General features: G+C 34.2%; 1 protein-coding gene across 5 annotated transcripts in view; it reads right to left on the bottom strand.

Moving 5' to 3' along the window:
• Window positions 1-20,833, bottom strand: part of PDSS2 (decaprenyl diphosphate synthase subunit 2) — a 186,159-nt gene that overhangs the window by 70,046 nt on the left and 95,280 nt on the right. For all 5 annotated transcript variants that reach the window (XR_012508681.1, XM_074368554.1, XM_074368556.1 and 2 more), the window contains one exon: window positions 11,376-11,574. Coding sequence is in view for 4 of the 5 variants with exons in the window: in XM_074368554.1 (XP_074224655.1) it covers window positions 11,376-11,574 (199 nt within the window). In the remaining variant the exon portion in view is untranslated. The remainder of the gene's footprint in view (window positions 1-11,375; window positions 11,575-20,833) is intronic.

Genomic DNA, 20,833 nt, shown 5'->3' with positions numbered 1-20,833 from the left:
CTGTACTTTAAAGGCAGTCACAGAAATTAAGGCATGACTCATATGCATTAAAATCCATGCATCTTGTCTAAAACTGTAATTATATTTCTTCCAAATACCTTAGCAGCTCTTCAAAATCTGTGATTCAATGGAATTCTAAAAATAACTGGCCCTACTGGTACAGTGGTCTAGAAAATTAGGTAATCCCTTTTTTCCCTCCTTAAAAAAAAATTAGGTAGTAGAAAGTTGAGACTAGCTGCATCGTGCCCTTGAATCAAATAATGGATACTCTTCGGTTAAAAATTCTCCAATCTATGTAAATCTATAAAGATATACATTTGGCTTTTAAACTAGTATCTCCAATGCTTAGCACATGCACACAAAATTTTTTGTAGAATTATCAATACTGTTCTAATATGTGAATTTGTTGTATTAATCATAACTATTTCAAAATAAATTTGCAATTACCACTTTGTTCAATCAGTATTTTCAGAAATTTATACTTGCATATCACCTTATGGCTTTTAAAGTACTTGAAAAAAATGAAGCCATGTAAGTTTCTCATCACAAATCCACCATAGAGGTGAGTTCACTAATTTGGTGTATTAATTTAGATTGCTGAAACACGCATGTCAATCTTAAGCTCTCTGACATTTATAAAATATTTTGGTTTCTCTATTACACCTCTTATTTTATTACCAATTCTTCTTGAGTCATTTGTTTTTCTTCATACTTTAATGCTGTTTTCAGAATCTGGTTATATGTTATACCTTTGGACTCTTTCATATAACACTCAGAACTATAGAATATTGAAACTGGCAAGGAGGGAGGGGTGGAAACACGCTGCCTTTATTTTATAGATGAGGATACTAAGAAAACAAGTTGCCTTTGTTTAGTAGTTATTTCTCTAATATGTTTTATAAAGCCCTATTAATTTTTAAAAATAATTTATAAATTCATTTTTTAATTAATCTTTTTTGGGGGGGAGGTAATAGTTTTATCCACCTATTTATTTTAATGGAGATACTGGGACTTGAATCCAGGACCTTGAGCATGCTAGGCAAGCACTCTGCCACTGAGCTATATACCCTTCCTCCCCCCTTAATGTTTGTATTGAAATGCTTATTCCAATATTTTAAAACTACTAGTTGTTTAAGATATAAATTCCAGGTTCAGTAACTGCAAAATTGCTGGCAAAAAAGATATCATGGTTGTTTGTTGGTTTGTTTTCTGCTTTAGTTAAGCATGAGGATTTTGGAGCCAGACTGCCTGGATTAGACAGGAGTTCTACCATTTATTAGCAGCGTTACCTCAAGGAAACTATTTAACTCTTTCCTCTGCCTCTGGAGAGGTTAAATGAGTTAGCACACAAAAAACAGAACAGTGTCTACTTCATAGTAAACACTCAAAAATATAAATTGGTATTTTTTTAATGTTTCTTGGTAACTTTAATAACTATTATATAGTCTACATTATGAAGTTTCTAATTTCATTTCTAAAGTGGAGTATTAAGACATTAGATAAACAATCAGGAGAAAAAGACCTGAACTGGAATTCTAAGAGATAAAATGAGCTGTCCAATGTTAAAGTCTAATTAAGGGGAAAAAAGGTAGTTATAGGAACTAGGTCCACAGACTTACTTCAGGGCTATTTCCACCTCTCTTTGTAGCTTTATCATCTCTGAGGAGTATAAAATAGGTTAAGTGTTATATAGCTCAATACATTATGAAAACATATGATTCACAAGAGTGTAGCTGCTTAGTAAAGAAACAGTTAATTTGATATTCTAAACAGGGAAACTGTCCTTTAAAAACTAGAGATTGGACACAGAGACAGTATAGTTGTGGTGTTTACTGATATCTGACTGACTTGAACAAAGAATGATGACAATTAAGCCACATGAATAACAACAATTTAATGCATTTTCCAGAATTCTTATAAAGAAACTTCCTTGGCACAGCCATACTTTCCAACAAACCCACTTTAATGTTTTCACAGTTTACAATATCAGAAATGACCTCAGGGTCAGGCATTTGTCAGTTAATGACCTATTGGGCTAATGGCCTTCAGCTTTGCCTTGGGCACACAAGTCCTCCAGTAGGTCATTAGCTGCCAGAAAAGGGCTCTTCCCCAATCACTATTGCTAAATAAATAAAATTTGCTCCTGGGTTAAGGCCCTGTAAGCCAACTTTGGCTTAGAGTGAATTTTTTTGTTGAGTATTTACAACTCAGAGGATTCAAGAAAATAATGGAAATGCTAAAACTAAAGTTATATCAATATAACTAATGAAAATTAGTTACATGGATCCTTTTGGACACTCTTAAATTTTCTTTTGCTTAGGGTGTTCAAATTCAGTATTAATCTAATATAGCAGGCACAGAATACAAATGCACTGCATTTTGGAATTTCATCTACAAGTAAGTTTTTTGGAGCTCAAACTACATTTTTCCAACATACAAGATTATGAATGGTGGCAAGGTTCCCAGGGCAGCCCACAAAAGCTTGGCTAGCCTGTAACATTAGAAATACCATATACCTGTAATCAAAAATAGGATAGAAAACCATAATCCTCCAAATTTGCAATTAAACAAAATAGGAAAACAAAACTAAACAGGAAATACTTTTTAAATGATCTTTAAATGTTGATGGTTGCAGAGATATTTGGTTTAACAAGAGAATGAGTATAGAGACACTGGTTCTTTCTTATGCCTATTTCACTTCTAATTACAATATAATTTTCCTTTTCTTAACACACGAGTATACCAAGCTTTACTTTGTGTTCTTCAACCCCAAGTAAAGTTTCCTGGTTTATTTTTCCTCTTGAAAAAAGCAAGAAGGCAAAAAGGTGGATGGCAATTTTTCTGGAATAACAAGTAAGAGGAGGAAAAGGGTTGAAGAGGATGTGTATACATTTTGGAGATAGCCCGAGGTGAAACGCACTGAATTGTGAACAGTAAGAGACAAAGGAAAGGGCACTGTGTTCAAGTCTAGTGGGTGGAGAAAGGATGGATGAAGACGTGGGGTTAGGTGGCTGAGGACAAAGAAGAAGGAATCAGCTTCATCTTCAGCTTCATTAGCCTAGTACTTTCGTAAACTCCGAACTTAGGGAAATTCCTTGAGTAAAATCACTAAAAAAGCAAAGGAATAACACTGAATAAGTCAAGCTTGAAAATAGATTTTTTTTTTCCTCCTCTGGCTTTGGAGAAATAGCCATTTATGTCAGTGAAATTGGAGGAGAAGAGGCTGGTTTGATTAATTTTACTGCTAGAAAGTGGAAAAACGGATTTATAAAAATTTAGGTTGCCAAAGTGTACAATAAGATTGTCATAACCAGTGTATTGCAAGGCCACCCATGGCGTGAGGTTCAATGCTACCCATTTGAGATGGTGTATTTTTGTATAACACAGACTTTTTTTTTTAAAATGGGTTTCTTTGAATGCCAGGCATATAGAAGAAATGTTTCTCTTTTTTCTTGTCACCAAGTTTCTGGTTTGACATAGACACTCAGAGGAGTACCCATTTTGCATGATGGCATATGACTTTCCTATGCCCAAAAGATACTTTATTGTTTTATTGCATGGAAAGGGTAAAGTTCATGGTTTTAATGAGATAATAAATTTTAAAAGAACATAATATTTTGTCTTATCTCTAGTACATATCTCAAACATGTATCACTTTTACTTTAAAGATCGAGGAAGCTGACTCAGAAAATAGTGTCTGTTTAATATGTGGCTATGTGAGCAAATGATAAGAAAAAACTGGAAAAATTAGGGATTTTGAAATTAAAAATTTACAATAGCATTTTGACTTCTCTAATTGATATGGAGATAGCTTCCTTTATTGTTACAATATATGACACCCTACTTTCCTTCTGCACACATTTACTCTAGTCATGAAAATCTACATTTGAGTAGGTTATATAAAGAAAAGAACATTAATCCTGACTGTCAAACTACAGAGGGTAAAAGACATTAATTCAATAATTTCCACAAGTAAAATAGTGATGACAAGACTATAAACACATAAGGTCACAATAAGGCCTATTTTAAATGGATATCATAGAGAAAAACTTAAATTTCATATGATATAGCATATTTTAGGTTTCACTTTTCAACATGAATTTGAAACTAAAAGTAATATAACAGATAAGGAAAACATCAAATAACCAATAGAAGCCTCTTTATTAAAATATATAGATGATATAAAAGAAGATTTATATGCATAAATTGAGCATATTTATACAAACAGAATTCTTCCTAGTAAACAACATATTTATGCCTTTAGGAAAACAAAGTTAACATAAGGAAATACATCAGCTCTGTAAGGAGAACATCTGCCCACTACTGGTTATTTAGAAATATAAATCACTAATGCTTAATAGAATGGCCCCCAGGAGTGATATCATGACTATGTTCTACGGGAAAGGGGGCATTTAGAGAAGACTGGGGCTAACTCACAGTCTTTTATCTGATGTATAGTGACAGGTCCATGAAATGAAAATTACCACAAAGATTAAAAAAAAACAAACACAGTGAATTAAATTCTTTACATCCCAGGGTTATCACTGTACATGTAAAATAAAACACTTAAATAAAAAGATGATAAGTAGTAATAGGGTTAGTCTTATTTGCACTGTGGCTTAATCCTAAGATATAAATAAATCCAGTCTACAAATAAACACAGGGACCAGGGAAAACCTGTAATGGTCAGCCAGATTTCTAAATTATAGTGCTTTTCCATGTCATGATCCTCTACCTCCTCCCCCTCCACCAATTATTCAGCATGTTTCATTGATCACTTGATGCTCAAACACTAAAACTTTAGATTCTGGCATGATCCCGTTGTTTCTGCATTCAATGATGTTCTACATGAACACAATTTATTTCAATGGAGTCAGGGAATTTATAGCTTAAAAAGGGGCATTCTGAGGTCACTTAGTCCAGGGTCTTCATACAGTGAATTACTAAAATAAAAAGTTGCCCTTAGTTCCATAATTGAAAATGAATAAAAAAACTCAATTAATTTTTTTTAATGTAGGTACTGGGGTTTGAACTTAGGACCTTGTATATGGCTCTACCACTGAGCTAACCCATCTCTTTTAAACATTAATTTTTAAACTCACTCTTGAATTCAAAATCTTGTTAATTCACACTTATGTGTCTATAGCTATAATAGTAAAGACAATTACCAGAGTATTAATATACCAATTTCTATACTTCGAGATATTTAAAAATCTAAATGTTACCTAAGGCAGTTACCTTGAAGACCCCCTAATATCTTCAGGGAAAAGCCAAAGGGAGAATAATTGACTTTGTTAATTTTACCCTGGGCAATTATGACAGCTCTGAATTTCATATGACTGCAGAATACTTCATCTAATCATCTGCCCCAGGAGAAGTACAGTGATAAACATGTAATATAGAAATTCAGACAAGAATCCAGTAGCACAAGAAAATGGGAAATTGGTACAATGAGTAAGTCATAAAATACTAAAGTTGTTACAAATATGCTAAGTTTAATTACCAAGCTAAATATATACCCTCAAAGAAAATGCATGCTGTCATTGTGAAAAAACCTAATACTATATACAGAAATTCTGTGTTAAGTTCTGCCTGATCCCTATTGCTGTGGTCTCTATTTACACTGCTACTGCTGACAATTTTTCTTGCTTATAAAGGAAAATTAAAACATCATTAAATAGAAATCTAACTTTACCAAGACATTAACCACATGGAGAGAGCTTAAGAAAACTTAATACTGCCCCCCAAAAGTATTTATCACCACCTCTTCTTCCCTCACCAAAACCCCCCTATTAATGGTTAGTATTACACTTAAACTTCTGGGAACTCATTTAATAAAATTAGTCCTCTTCTGAGATAAAACTTTACCTTTCTTAAAAAAATATTCTGAGGGGAATACTGCTGAATATTTAAATGAAAGGAGCTGGTTCTGAATATGGGAGATTTGCTCTATCAAAGAAAATTCTTTGATAAAGCACTTTAGTTACCCCTTACAATCTACTCAGTTTAAAACACTGCTCACATGATTTGGAAATCATCTATTATGATTAAAAGAGAGCTACAAAAAGCCTAGATTTGTAGAAGATCAATTATGGACCCCTGGACATGGTACTCAAGGTCTTTCACGAAGAGTGAGCCAGTGAAGCATCTTTTGAAATTGACCTTTGAAGAACAATGTACAAAAGATCCATGTTTTGGATGAACAGGAGGGTTGCATAGAATAAAGGCTTCAATTCAACACATAACTATCAAATTCAGAAAAAAAAAACATACCATGGCTTAAAAAGGAAGAGAAAAAAAATCCTCACCAGACAAAGGTTGATAAAATGCAAATCCAAAGGAGCAAACCTGTGCAGAGACCATGAAAGTACAGGGCTCACTGGAGGGGAAGGAAATGCCTGATCATTCATTCTTATTTCAAGGAGAAGCTCCAGGCTGAACTGTTGCTTGGATATGCTAAGGCTATTTTTTTTTTTTTTTTTTTTTTTTGTAAATCAAGTAGTGCTACTGAAATCCAGTGCCTAATGGAGCAGATGGTGGAGGTCTTAGACTCTGGAACATTTATAGTGATGCTTCTGAATGCAAAACACCAACAGTGGATTTCACAGGCTGTGAATCTGACTTGATTTTGATGGGAATAAAAACTCCATTTTCTCTGAACTTGAACCACACTGAAAGAATGTGTGAATGATACAAACCAGCTAAGAAAAAGGAACATATTAAATATTATTCCCAAAAAGTGAAGTAGTTAAAGTGAGTACTTGTTTGTGTCATTATAGCATATTAATAATACTTGTACTTAATAACCACCATCTTGAAATCTTATATAAGATTTCATCAGAATAGCTTAAAGTAAGTTAAAATTGATGATTAGAGAAAACAGATATAAATTTGTCTAAAGGCAATAAGCTTTAGTTTCGTTTTTTTTTTTTTTAGAAATGGCAGGGGCCAGGCTGAGGGCTAATTACTGAAATGTGGACCTAGTTAGCATGTCCATAACATCTCTTCTTCTCAGATATGTGGGTCTAAGCCATGAGGGGTCAGTGTGTGTGGCTAGAGCTAGTCTATGTGCAGCTCAAGGCACCCAGAAATTATGCCAGACTGTACTCTCTGATGCTTCCTCCTTCTCCAAGACCCAAAGTTCATCACAGATCACAGCAGGGGTGAAGAGGGAGGATGGACAATGAGTCAGAGTGGCTCCCAAATAAACTGAGGTTATTTATTATTCCATTTTATACAGCAATTCATTTCTTACTTTAGCTTCTTTTTCAGGTGAATATAAGCTATATATTAAAGTATCATACTATTTTCTCCCTAAAAATCAGCAGTTCTGTCTAATGAAAATATGTGCTAGACAAAAATGTGATGGGAAGGTAGGGCAGAATGCTACTTGTCTCCCAGTATCTGTTCTCTGCATCTTCCACATTTTTCCTGGGCACATGGCGACCCACAATAAAGTTTATATTTCCTAGTCTCTCTCACAGGGGTGACCATATCATTAAGTTCTGGTCAATAGAATGTAAGCAGAAGGATTTCAAATAACTTCTGAGAAATGTCTTTAAAGTGGTGACACTATATAATTTATCATCTAAATTGGGGCACTTGAGAGTAAAAGGGGTAATTAAGATTTTGTACTTTCTGAAACTTACATTTTAACTAACAATTGATTTATTACATTGGGGGACTTTTAAACTACTTTTATTCAAAGATTATTTTCAAAAGTAAAATTTCAAAAGAAATAAAAATAACACATATCCATGTATATTAAAATTCAAAAGAACTTCTTTATGTTGATTATCTGAATAGTAAAAAATAGCCAATAAAATAAATATTCTTGGAACATATTCACATAATTTAATTTGTTTCTTAGCCATATCTGTCTCTAATATTGTGTCACTGGCATTTTTCTGAAGAATGTGTTTTTTAAAATATGGCATTTAAAAATAAAACTACCAGCAATATTCTTCACATTTGCATGATTAATTAATTTGAAATTATTGATATTTTCAATTGATTTTTATTGGTAGACCATAATATTCTTAATCGAGAAAAATGCTCTTTCTACAGATTCTGAGTTGCTTGGTAAGCTCAGAGTAAATTTGCTAAATGGAAGAAATACTCAATTCTAATTATTTTCATATTGAAAAACATAACTATCCTAGTCCAAATATTTTCAAGGTACTGTCTTTTTGCTCCCTTCAGAGTGCCTTTCTTTGACAAATATTTTTATAAGACAAAATTTGTCAAATAAATTGATTTTATGATTCTTTTGAATGTTTTACCAAAATTAAATACTGCAATATCTGGGCCTTTTCAATTTTATTTCATTTGTGTATGTGTATAATGTATTCAAAATAGGAGCATCACCAAAATATTCTTCCTGCAAGGTGAGATATTCCAAATCACAATTACAGAACTGCAAATTTTAATCTTGTAGAGCATTTCAGTTCTTACTGTTTATTTTGTTCAATTCCTAATCTTTGGTTCTGTAGAGAAAAATTCCAGGGGAAGCTTTATTTTCATTAACTGCAATTCTCTAAAAGCTTCATTTGGTGTTTCATTTGTTAAATACTTGATTTAATATTTCCAACTGATTTTGAACAAAATGTCACCAAAATTTTGACGACCTGTTTGTAACAAAGTTCAATACCACTGTTGGGCATAAAGACTTCTAAAATCTGACTAATGAGAGGCACCAAAGAAAGAACCCACATAGTGTGGTGCTGAAGTATAGCTTTGTATTCAACACAGCTGTATCCCCCAATCTTGTAGTCCACAGCCTCTGACTATAAAGATTATTCTGTAAATTTTTATAACAATAGTTTTTATTTCAATTAGTAGAATGCTGATATCTGTTTTGATGCAATTATGAATTATGGGTATGCCTCAACCAATTCCAACTACACCATAGGTTTCTCAATGTAATAAGATGATCATTTTTATCCCAACACCATGTATGCTTTACCTAAATTTGTACTTGTATTATTATTATAAACTAATAATTTTATCTTCCATGTTGAACTTTTAAACTGATTTTCCAGTCTCACTCATGACTTTACCTTTGATAGAATGTACTTCCAAAAGCTTTACCTTAATTCCATGAATGGATGGAAAAATAAAGCATTTTTAGAATTGACTAAAATGATTTAATTACATGAAATATCTGATGGCAATCAACTGAAATTGGAATTATTTAACTGTTTACGAAGTTCTTCTGTCACTGGAGCCAACAAACATAAAGCTATTGCTTATAGTTGAACATTAGTGAAATTAATTTAGAAGAATAGTTATTTACCTAAATAAAATTTAGGCTTCACAGAGTTGCATGTATATATACTTTCTTCAGCTGCATGTGTTAAATCATCATCTTCAGGAAGTCTCCTTAAAGTAACTACTAACTTTGTAACTAGATCCTGACATTTTTTCAGCAGATTTGACTCTTCTTGTTTTCATGTGGTCAGTGATACCACTATGGCCTCCATAGTGGATAGTAAACGTCAACAAACATTTTATGCAAGTTACACATGCCTTATCAACTTGCCTGAGAAATAAAAATCCAGTACTTTTTAAACATAAAATGTGTACTTTTTTTTTTAAGCTTACTGCTGCCAAAAGGTTTACTGCAAAAACAAAGTACTGCGAAACAATAAAATAGTTACCAGTTTACATCATACAAGCAAGTGTATTCAGTCTACGTTTTACTCAGTTTATACGCAACTGATCAGCCTTGAATTCCCACATGTCTATTTCAAAGACACTGGACCTCTAACTTACTATATTTCCCACTGAGCTTTTGGACTGGTATCTGGTAGTTTTGTGACTCTTGAAGGCAAGACACGGGCCATACAGTTGGGGGATACACCAAGTGGCCAGCTGGGGCAGCAGCGTCAAATACTTCTAACACCTGAAACAGGAAGGAGTTAACTGTCCCTAGACAAGCAGTACACTTTGTCATATCAACAACTGCCCTGCATGCTGTCCTTGATTGGGAGGTGTATGAGACAGCTGAGAGAAGAGATGAGTTTTTGCTGGTTGTCTTTCAGATATAATAACACCTTAATATGAGAACTCTCCCTATTGTACATGGGCCTCATAGATTACCAGCCTATGCTAGACAAAAACTGAGGCAGAGGCTGGAAATAGAAAGCAGAGGTCTATCAAATCCATGCTGGCTTATTCTAATGTAATTACTAGTAATCATTCTCTGTTAAAAACGAAAAATCCAGGACAGATGCTAAGTCAGATGGGATTCTGGGACAGCAGACTTACACTGAGACTGTCCTTGGTGTCCAGAATGTACACTTACTTGACATTCAAGGGAGGTGATCTGCCCTTCTTTGCCCTTCCTCTTCCCTCCTTCCCACTGACTGGAGTGAAGACATGATGACAACTACCTTGGGCCATAAAGTGGTAAGAGAGGAATGGCAGGGCAGTAAGACAGAAGCAGCCTGGGTTCCTGACTTTAGAATCACCATATCAACCTTGGACTGCCTACTCCTGAATAGTAAAAGTATGTGAAAAGTGAGAAAAAATAAACTCATATCTTGTTTTGGCCACTGTTATTTTATAGTCAAACTTAATCCTAACTGATATATAAGGACTACTTCTATAATCTTTCCGGAAAGCAGCTTGGCAGTATGTAGCAAGAATTCTAAAACTGTTTAAACTCTTTGAACCACTTCTAGATATTTATCTTAAAGAAATCATCTGAAATGAGGAAAAACTGATGTATAAAGATGTTTACTACAGACCTATTTATGATACTAAAAAATTAGAAACAACCTAAATGTACAAAAATAAGGAACTTGTTATACAATATTACATCTAAATAACTGAGTATTGTGCAAACATTAAAAAGTTTATGAAAAATGTTAATACATGAGAAAATGCCCACATCATATATGCAATGGGAGAAAATAGGCAGGATTTTTTTTAAAAAACCTTGTACATGTAAGTTCCCACTTACATTACCCCAAAACCCACATATATAAAGGTATGCATAAACAAACAAAAAATACTGAAAGGAAATACATGAAAATATTAACCAACAGTGATTCTCTCTAGATAGTGAGATTATAGGTAATATTTATTTATATCTTCGTTGTATTGAATATTTAATACTTCCCATAATTAACAAAGAATTCCACGTATGATCAGCAAAAAATAGAAATTAATTTCAAAACTCTTTCCTAGCATTTACCAGCTTTATCTGGTGTTGACACTGCCGTTATCATCATTATCATCATCACAATTTTACCGGGCATCTATGTGTGAGGAGCTGGGGCATCAGGGTGTCCAGATCCCTGGGGCTCCTATAGTCAACCAGGAGCCACCTACAGGCTATCCAGACACAAGCAGACCCTGCCCAGTTTTACCTTGGTGTTCTGTAGCAGAGCTAGTCCATTGCAGGCATTTGCTAGAAGAAAGTCTCCACTCAGGATAGCTATTTTATTTCCAAATTGCATGTCTTTCAGTGGCCCATCAGAAGACTGTAATTCATTTAAATTTACTATCCCACGATGTACAAGGAGAGCAGTATGGATAAGTTCTGTGATCTCTGCCAAACTTCTTTGACTAAAACATAAAGGTAAGACTTGTCTGAGTGTAAAGAATACCTTCTCACTAATGTCAGACTTCAGTTTTCAACAATAAAATATTTCATATATTAGTCCCTCTTTTTTAAATTATTGTTTTTAATGAAGTTTTTTCTCCTGGGATATAATTGATATATAACAGTAATCAGCTTTCAGGTGTACAATATAATGATTCGGTATTCGTACATAAATTTGACCCTTGAACAACACCAGTTTGAACTGTGTGAGTCCACTTACATGAACATTTTTCCAGTAAATACTAAAGTACTACACAGTCCAAGGCTGCTTGAACCTGCAGATGTGGAACCATGGATATGGAGGATTGTCTACATGCCTCAAATATCCACAGATTTTGGTAGCTGAGGTGGGTCCTGGAACCAGTCCCCTACAGATACCAAGGGAGGACTGTATTGTGAAATGATCACCACAGTAAGCCTAGTGAACATCTGTCACCACACAGAGTTACAACGTTGTTTTTCTTGTGATGAGAACTTTTAAGATATACTCTCTTAGCAATTTTCAAATATATAATAAAGTATTATTAACCATAGTCATCATTTATACATTAAATCCCCTGTACATTACATCTTCATGGCTTTTTTTTTCTATAACTGGAAGTTTGTACCTTTTGATCACTTTAATCCATTTTTGTCTACCTCCCTCCCTCCCTCCACCCCAGGAAATACCAATCTGTTCTCTGTATCTATGAGTTCAGTTTTTGTTTTTTAGATTCCACATATAAGTGAAATCATACAGTATTTGTCTTTCTCTGACTTATTACACTTCATATTTTGAAGTTCTGTGGGTTTTTTTTTTGAAGGTTTCAAATGTACTTTATTTCTTCAATTATGCCACATTTTAATGGGTACACAGTGCTTTTACTTGGCATCAACTATGAGTTGATTCTGAAGCAATTCAGTATTGTACCTGCTGGATGATTACTGATCTCTCCATTTTTGGGGGGTAACTCTGCCAACAAGGGACAGGTTTCATTGTATCCTAATTTGTGTTGCTGCATATGCCCATATAGCAACACAGAAAGTGGCTCCACTGTCATGATCATATTTGTCATGGAAATCAGGTGTACATATCTGATGTCTCTCCCTTGCAACTGTTAGCTGAACGCTTCAAACTTAGGGAAGCATCAAGAAGCTGAAGACAGAAGTCTGGCAGCTGCAGCTGCTGGTTTGGTGCAAGTACCCTTGCAAAGAGACTTGAATGAAGTTTTTGTTTGTTCTGTTTTTAATTGAAGCATAGTTGATTTATGATGTGTTAGTTTATGCTGTACAGCACAGTGTTTCAGTTATACATATATATACTTTTTCCTATACTTTTTCATTATAGGTTATTACAAGATATTGAATGTCCATCAACAGATGATTGGATAAAGATGTGGTATATATATACACAATGAAATACTACTCAGCCATAACAAAGAATGAAATAATTCCATTTGCAGCAACATGGATGGACCTAGAGATTAACATACTAAGTGAAGTCAAAGAAAGACAAATAACATATCACTTATATGTGGAATCTAAAAAAAAAAAAAAAAATGAACTTATTTACAAAACAGAAAGGGACTCATAGACATAGAAAACAATCTTATTGTTACCAGAGGGGAAAGAAGGGAGAGGGATAAATTAGGGGTTTGAATGAAGTTTTAACAGAGGTCTCTCCACTGAGTAGTCTGGGATCTATAAGCAGATCTTGAAGCCTTCCTTCTCTCCACCATTCCCCACAGTCTCCCCGGCCAGCTGCCAGGAATCCCCACACTCTACTTCACCAGCCAGTCACCAGGATTCCCCGGAAAGAAGCCGACCAGTGAAGGGCCATCCTCCACAGATCCATTTAGATACTTTGTTCTCAGGATAACTTTGTTCTCCATAACTTTAGGATTTCTGAAAATTCTTACTAGTATCTAATAGAACTCCAATTTAAATGGGAATACAATCTGTGCCAGACATTAGGCTAAGCACTTTTATGTATTATCTCTTTAAGTCCCAAATGCAAAGCTATGGAATTTACAGAGATGAATAAAATGTGGTCTCTTCCTTCAAGGACCTTACCTTTCAGAACAAGAATCAAGATACATACCTAGAGTAGTAATTAAGATAGAGAAGGCCCCTGAGTTTATAGTATAGTACTATATCAGATTGGGGTTTCATGAGATGTTTGCTTTCTTTTTTATACTTTTCTGTAGTTTGTACATTTTCTACAATGACAATTACTTTTATAATCATAAAAATCAACAATTACTAAAAAATTTAAACCTCATAACCACCCTATGATAGTTATTGTTAATTTCTTTTTATAGGTAAGATATTGTTGTGCACAGTTAAATGACTTGCCCAAAACCACACAGTAAAGCAGAGCTGGAAATCTGCTGGAATCTGTTACGAACGGCCCCATGTGAATCATGCCTCTTTGTTTCCATGCTCCTGTGCAGTCCCCTCCACACTAACTCTGGGCTTGTCCATGAGACTTACTTTGGCCAAAAAGACATTCGTGAACGTGACACAAGCAAAGCCTGATAAGTGCTTATGCATTAAGGCTTTTTGAATGCAGTCATACGAGTGACCACAGGCAGAACCATTCAGCGTCTCAAGTCACTAACTAAATCTTAGGGCAGTTTGCTATGTAGCAATAGATACCTGATATAGAAACTGGTATATGTAGGTGTGGGTGCTGTTGCAACAAAAGCCTAAAATGTGTGTCAATGGCTTTGAGTCTGAATGTTTGGGGCTAGAGGTAAAGGCTGAAGAAATGGAAACCTTTTAGTGGAATCCAGAAAGGCAGTAAGGAAATTGTTATTGGAGGATTAAGAACGGACATATTGTGTTATAAAGTAGTAAAACAACCTGCAAAACTTTTGCCTGTGGTTAACTTGAGAGATACAAATTATCTCTAATAAAATCCGAAAAAAGTAGGTAGTAAAAGTAGAGAGATCAGTGGAGGAAGTTTTTAAACAAAGGTCCAGGGGAAACGTAACAAAAGGATTTGACCTAAAGGTCAAATTTAAGCATCTGACCTAGAACAACAGCCTTAGACAAGGAGGCAAATATAAAATGATCAAGTAATAAATGTAAAAGTCTCCTCTCTCAAAAAAAATGTAATACTAGTTTAACAACGATAGTACATTAATTACATAAAGATGCAATAAAATAAAGGTGCCAAACAACTTGGCATCTACAAAGGAAAAATCACATTTATAATTTATTCTCTTTGTTAAAAAAAAAAAGTAAAAGAATATGTAAAAATGACCCAGTGTACACATGGTACCTGACTACAAATTGGCAGAGTAGAAGATGAACCAGTGAGTTACACAGCTTCTGAGAAGAGTAAATTCATGGTTTATATTGAAACCTCAGTACATCCCAAAGAAAATCACTGGGCACAGAGGCTTATAAGACTACTGAGAAGTTAATAAAAAAACATTAAAAAAAAAAAAAAGAGGAGCTAACATTTAAAATATCCTTTAAAAATGTGAGTAAAAGAAAGGAATAAAAAGATATTTTATTAGTGCCCTGCAAATGTATTCTACTTTAAAAAGATGTTTACTGTAAAAATGTATATTGTTACATTTCACAAAAATTACATAATGAAATTATTAACAAGTATAAAACTCAAAAAAGGTTAAGCACTAGATAAATCTCTCACGCAGTTCGGCTTATAGAAGAAAGTAATAACCAGGCAAGCAGAAGTCATAGGTGTTTTGAATTATCCTAAGGATGAAAATGAATGATTGGGAGCTTTTAATAAAGACATCCATAATCATAAAACTGCATTCATTAAACAAATAGCAATCTTTAAACACCACATGGCCAGAAACAATAAAAACAATGGTAATAATAAAAGTGAAAAACCATAATTTGTACAGTACCCACAACTTACAAAGAACTTTCATTTATATTATCTACTTGTGATTCTAATTATAGCAGGTCTGGGGAGGTTAAATATCTGGTTGGAACATTCAGTTTATCAAGAACAAAGCTGGAACTCAGAGCCTTTCATAGTGACCAATGATAATTTAAAATGTTTATTTACCTAATGAATAGTAAATGGGGGGAGGGGAGAGCCAAATTTACCAGTGTTACCAAGACTGGTATAAGCCTACCACAAACGTGTCGAATTTTCATCCTTAGTTCTAAACACTACAGAAGAGAATTTTGCTAGGACAAAGTATATTATGACTAGACTTGACTCTGTTCATAGTAGCTAAAAAAAGTAATCAAGTTGTTTCCAAATCATTTGGTTAGAACCAAAATCAAGTGATTAGCTCAGTCAGGAATCTGGGTAACAGTTCTCTCTGCCTGTAACAGACAGTTCATGGGCAAATCCCTGAAACTCTCAGACACTTGGTCTTCTCATCACTGAAAGGGGAACTGGAGAAAGTCTGTTCCAGTTCTAAGATTCAGGGATTTCAGTCCTAAAATTTAAGATTTAGTTCCAAAATTATAAGATTTGGGATTAAAAAAAATGACCTAGACTGGTAGTTAATAGTTAAACTGAGACAAAATTATTGCTATTATTAGTACCTACTTTTCTATAAGAAATAGAAATAAACTGGTCATCTTGAAATCTGTTCTGCAATTCTACTATCTAGTATTGTGCTCTCTACTTCTAAGATTTTATCATTAGATAAATAACTCCAGACCACATTATGCAAGAGTTAATTTAGTATACAGCAGAGAAGCAGTGACAGGATGAAAGACTCTGGGAACTTTTTCTTCTCATTATCTTATTCCTATTTTAGCCACTCAAAAGAAGCTAGTAAACTTTCAGTGTACTGGATTTTAGAAATTACCTTATATAAAAGTCTTCATGCTATTTATGTACATATATTTTAGTACTCGGGTATTTTTTATGCTAAATCTTGATTGGAAAAGAGTCACAAATGAATGCTGCTTATGTTAAGTAATCAGAGTAAGGAAGTAATCACCACATTGAATGTAACCCTGAGGATTAATGATGTCTTTACAAGAATTTTCACCAAATAACTTTCTTTCAGTTATATGTTAAACAACTTACTCTGCTTTGATCCATATTCTTCCAACATTTCTCCAAATTTTTTAGCATCCTAAGCTTTAGAAATAAGGATGGCAGACATTACTAGTTACCTATCCACTCTCCTTGCTCACTTACTAACAAACTTTTGGTTACTTTTGGAGTGACAATGAACTCATTTAAAAATACTAACCTCTGCAAGATCCCCTGAGGCTAGAGGTGATCGTGTAGCACAGTTTGGCCAATGAATGTGAGTAGAAGTCCACTAGGTGGAAGTTCTGAGAAATCAGAGTTTCTGATCTAAAGGGACAGATTCAGGTGGCATGTACCTTTGGCATTTTGGGCTTACTCATTACTCCTGTCTAGAATATGGTCCAGCTGCCTAGAGGCACAGGATCCTAAAGAGGGCTCCCAACCTAAGGATGGTAGTGCAGGAAGAAATGAGAAGCCTGGACCTCTGATGACTTCTTTGAGGGCTACCCCTGCTCTGTTGTGTCCATCTCTAGACTTCTTGTTATCTGAGATAAATACAAACTGCATTTCTTCAATTTACTGTCTGTTAGAGTCAAATAAACTCCTGAAAGATATGGTCAATAAAAACTATATCACAAAACTGGTAAAGACATTTTACATTCAGATTTCTGCACTCTGGTTTTATTCACCTAATATTATCTCTTGGAGACAGTTCTACATTATGTACAAATAAAGAATCTCCTTGTTCTATTTAACATCTCTTCAGAGGTCTACTGTATAGATATGTCGTATTTTTGCTGCCATAGGGTGAATGATAAATATATTCTGTTAAAGAATTTTTAAGAATCAGCCTATGTCCTTCCTCACTTCCACAAAGTTAACTTCTGTGCTTGAAAGCCTTTGAACATAGCTCATTTACTATACTATGTCAAAGTTATTTCTTAAGCCATCTTTCTTCCTACCACCTCTCTCCCTCACTACGCTGTAAATGATACTATCCTACTCCCTAGGCTGCCTGTAAATATTTGTTAAATGAATAGCTCTTTACTTTGCAATCAATTTCATGAAGGTAGAGGATTGTTATCATCCTTAGTCTCAAAAGGTATGAAATAATACAAACTAAAAAGTCCAGTTTATAGAATTAGAATGGGAAGTGACCCCCACAGTTCAATTAAGCTCAATTAGCTCCTTCCACAGATGAGTAATAAATTACACAGAAGCCAGGACTGCTGATGAATAGTTTTAATTATTAGAAATTGTTCCTTATATTAATTTGAAACCTCTTAAACATTTTACACGTTTAAGTTGGTGTTAGAAGTAATAGAAGGATCAATTGTGTTTCACCACACAGGCAAGGGAGAAAAAAAGACAATGGAGTCTTCTTTCTTATTCTATTTTTTCCCTTTTTCTTCCTCCGTCCTTCCTTGCTTTCCTTCTTTTGAGAGGTTTATAATAAATATAAAATATTCCGCTTAGAAATAACAAATGTTTAAGCTTTGTCATTTTTAACAGTTTTTAAAGATGCATTTTTCAAAAAACTTTATTTTGGAAATTTTCAAACATAATAAAAGTAGAAAACATAGCATAAAGAACCTGTGTGGGCCCTAAACTTGGTTTAGCTACGTCTTTCACTCTCCTTCTAGATTGTTTTTCCTTTCAGATTATTTTGAAGCAAATGCTAGATATCATGTTATTTCATCTGAAAATACTTCAAATAGCCTATTTTAAAAAATGCCTAATAGCGATAATGGCTCCCACTTACTAAATTAATTAATTTGAGTCAATTAGTTACTGTGTGCTAAGCAACTTCACATAAAATAATTTTGCAAGCATACGAGTAACTCAATTAACAGATTAATAAAATAATATAAAACTCACAGCAGCTCTCTGAGGTAAGCATTATTATTTCCACTGTAAAGAAGGAAGCTGGGCAGGCCGGCTACATAACTTGCTCAAGTTCACATAGCTGGTAAATTGCAGAGCTGGATTTAAGCCAAGGCTCTCTGATTCTAAAGCCCTAAACACAAAATGTACAAAATTCAGGGTGTTTCTGAAAGTATTACAATGGTAATAATAATTTTATTTGAATCCTAGAGGTTTTCTGTTTTCAAGTTGGAAAATTGACTTTTATGTTCATGTGGGAAGAATAAATTTGAAAATCACAAAGAAAATTTTGGAAAAGAAAAGGCCTGTCACTCTAGATTTTAAAACTTACTATGAAGTTACTGCAATTTTTTAAAGTATAGTAATATCACGAGAACAAACTAACAGATTAGCGGAACAAAATCCAGAAAGAGATCCAAATATATTTGGAAAATTAGTTTTTATGGTAAAAATAACCTTTCAAATTGTTAGGGAAAGATGGATTATTCTTACAAAAAATGTTGGGGCAACTGGCTATCAATTAAGGGAAAAAATAATAAAGTTATATCCCTACCTTACACCATAGATAAAAATAAATTTAGATGGATCAAATACCTAAATGTGAAAAACAAAACTGTAACTTTAGGAAAAATTCTTATGACCTTGGGGTGAGAAAGCCTTGAAAAATAAAATAGGAAGTTAAGAAGCCATAAAGAAAATAATGGATAAAACTGAGTAGTTAAAAGATACAAAAATGTTTATATAATAAAATAACCCATAAAAAGAGACTGAGGCAACTACAGATTTGAAATCATATATTTGCAACATATATAATAGAAAGAATATTATATTCAAAATATGTGTAGAGCTTGTCCAAATTGGGAAAGAAATTAATAAGAAAAAAGATAAACAGTTTAAAAGCAAAATGGGAAAGGATATGAAGAGGAAATTCCAGAGCAAACACAAATGGCCAAAAACCATATAAAATGATGCTGAATCTCACTAATAATTTGAAAAAGGAACATTATAATAATAATGAGATAACATTTTTAGTCCATTAGCTATGCAAAACTGAAAAAGATCAGAAATGAGGCAAGCAGGAAGGTGAAGAAACCATGAGGTCCATCATTTTCTTTCTTTGCTCAAAACCCTCTAGCAGCTCCCTATCTCACTCAGGGTAAAAGCTGAAGTCTCAGCAATGCATTCCAAGGTCCAACACAATCTGTCCCTGCTCCTCTAGGCCTTTAACTCTCTGACTTCATCTGGTACTCTCTTCCTTCTTGCTCACCCTTCTCCAGTTACATTAGCTTCCTTGGTGGTCCCTGAAATGCCACGCCTGCACCTGCCACAGGGCCTTTGCCCCTTCCTCTATCTGGATTGATCTTTCATTATATATTTGCAAAGCTTAGTCATTTGCTTCCTTCAGGTCCCTGCAAAGTGCACCTGATCAGTAAGGCCTTCTCTGACTGTTGCATATACAATAGCAACCTTTCCAGCCCTGCCAGCACTCCCTATCTCCACTTTCTGCTTTTCCCCCACCATAGCACTTACTATCATCTAACACACTAGTTATTTTGTCTGTGTTTTGTTTCTCTCTCCACAGCCCCATAGAAAGAAAGCTCCCTAAGAGCAAAGGATGGAGGGAATAGGGGGAAAAGAAGATTAAGAGCAAGAGAATTCCTAAAGCATACTTCAAAAATACCAAAATACAAAAAACATCAAGGCATATGAGCAATAATAAAAAGGAAAAGTATATGCTTTTAATGCCAGGTAAAAGAAACTTTCAGGGTGCTAACTTTAAGTGTCAAATATTATTTTCTTATAAGTAAGTTAGGCCCCAAATCCTAAGAGATTCATTTAATTCACTGTAATAATTACAGAAACATAGTGATTTTCCTATTTTGTCACTTACTCTTATTGATAACCTAAGTGAAGCTGGAATTTTTAATTTTAGGTTTGCCATGATCACAGCATTCAAAACTAATCTTGTTTCATTCCTTCATTTGGAAATGAGAATTTTGATTTTAAAAACAGGGTATTGAACCCAAAATTTCAAATCTATAGGCTGTAGTTACGGTGACTTCCAAACAGAGATCAAGTCACAGGTTCAAGGGCTTAAACACTGACCAAGCCTTACTTCCAGCTCTGACCGTATACACCAAGCAATCACGCAAGTACCGAGGGCTCTGTGTCTCTTTCAGGAAAGCTCACCTGACATTCTGAGTTAGAATATATAGAAAAGAGGTAGAAAACAAAAAGTCTTTGCATCTGGTCTCATTCAAAGAAATTAAATATCCAAGCAATGTTAGAATCTTGCCATGCCATGAAAATACATGGTCTGCAAGTGAGGGGAGAAGAAAAGACAAAAATTCTTAAGCAGTACTTCAGTGAGAACC

Source organism: Camelus bactrianus, chromosome 8 (assembly GCF_048773025.1).
Source record: "Camelus bactrianus isolate YW-2024 breed Bactrian camel chromosome 8, ASM4877302v1, whole genome shotgun sequence".
NCBI classification, from domain to species: Eukaryota; Metazoa; Chordata; class Mammalia; order Artiodactyla; family Camelidae; genus Camelus; species Camelus bactrianus.
This window is presented reverse-complemented; position numbering and strand designations above follow the sequence as displayed.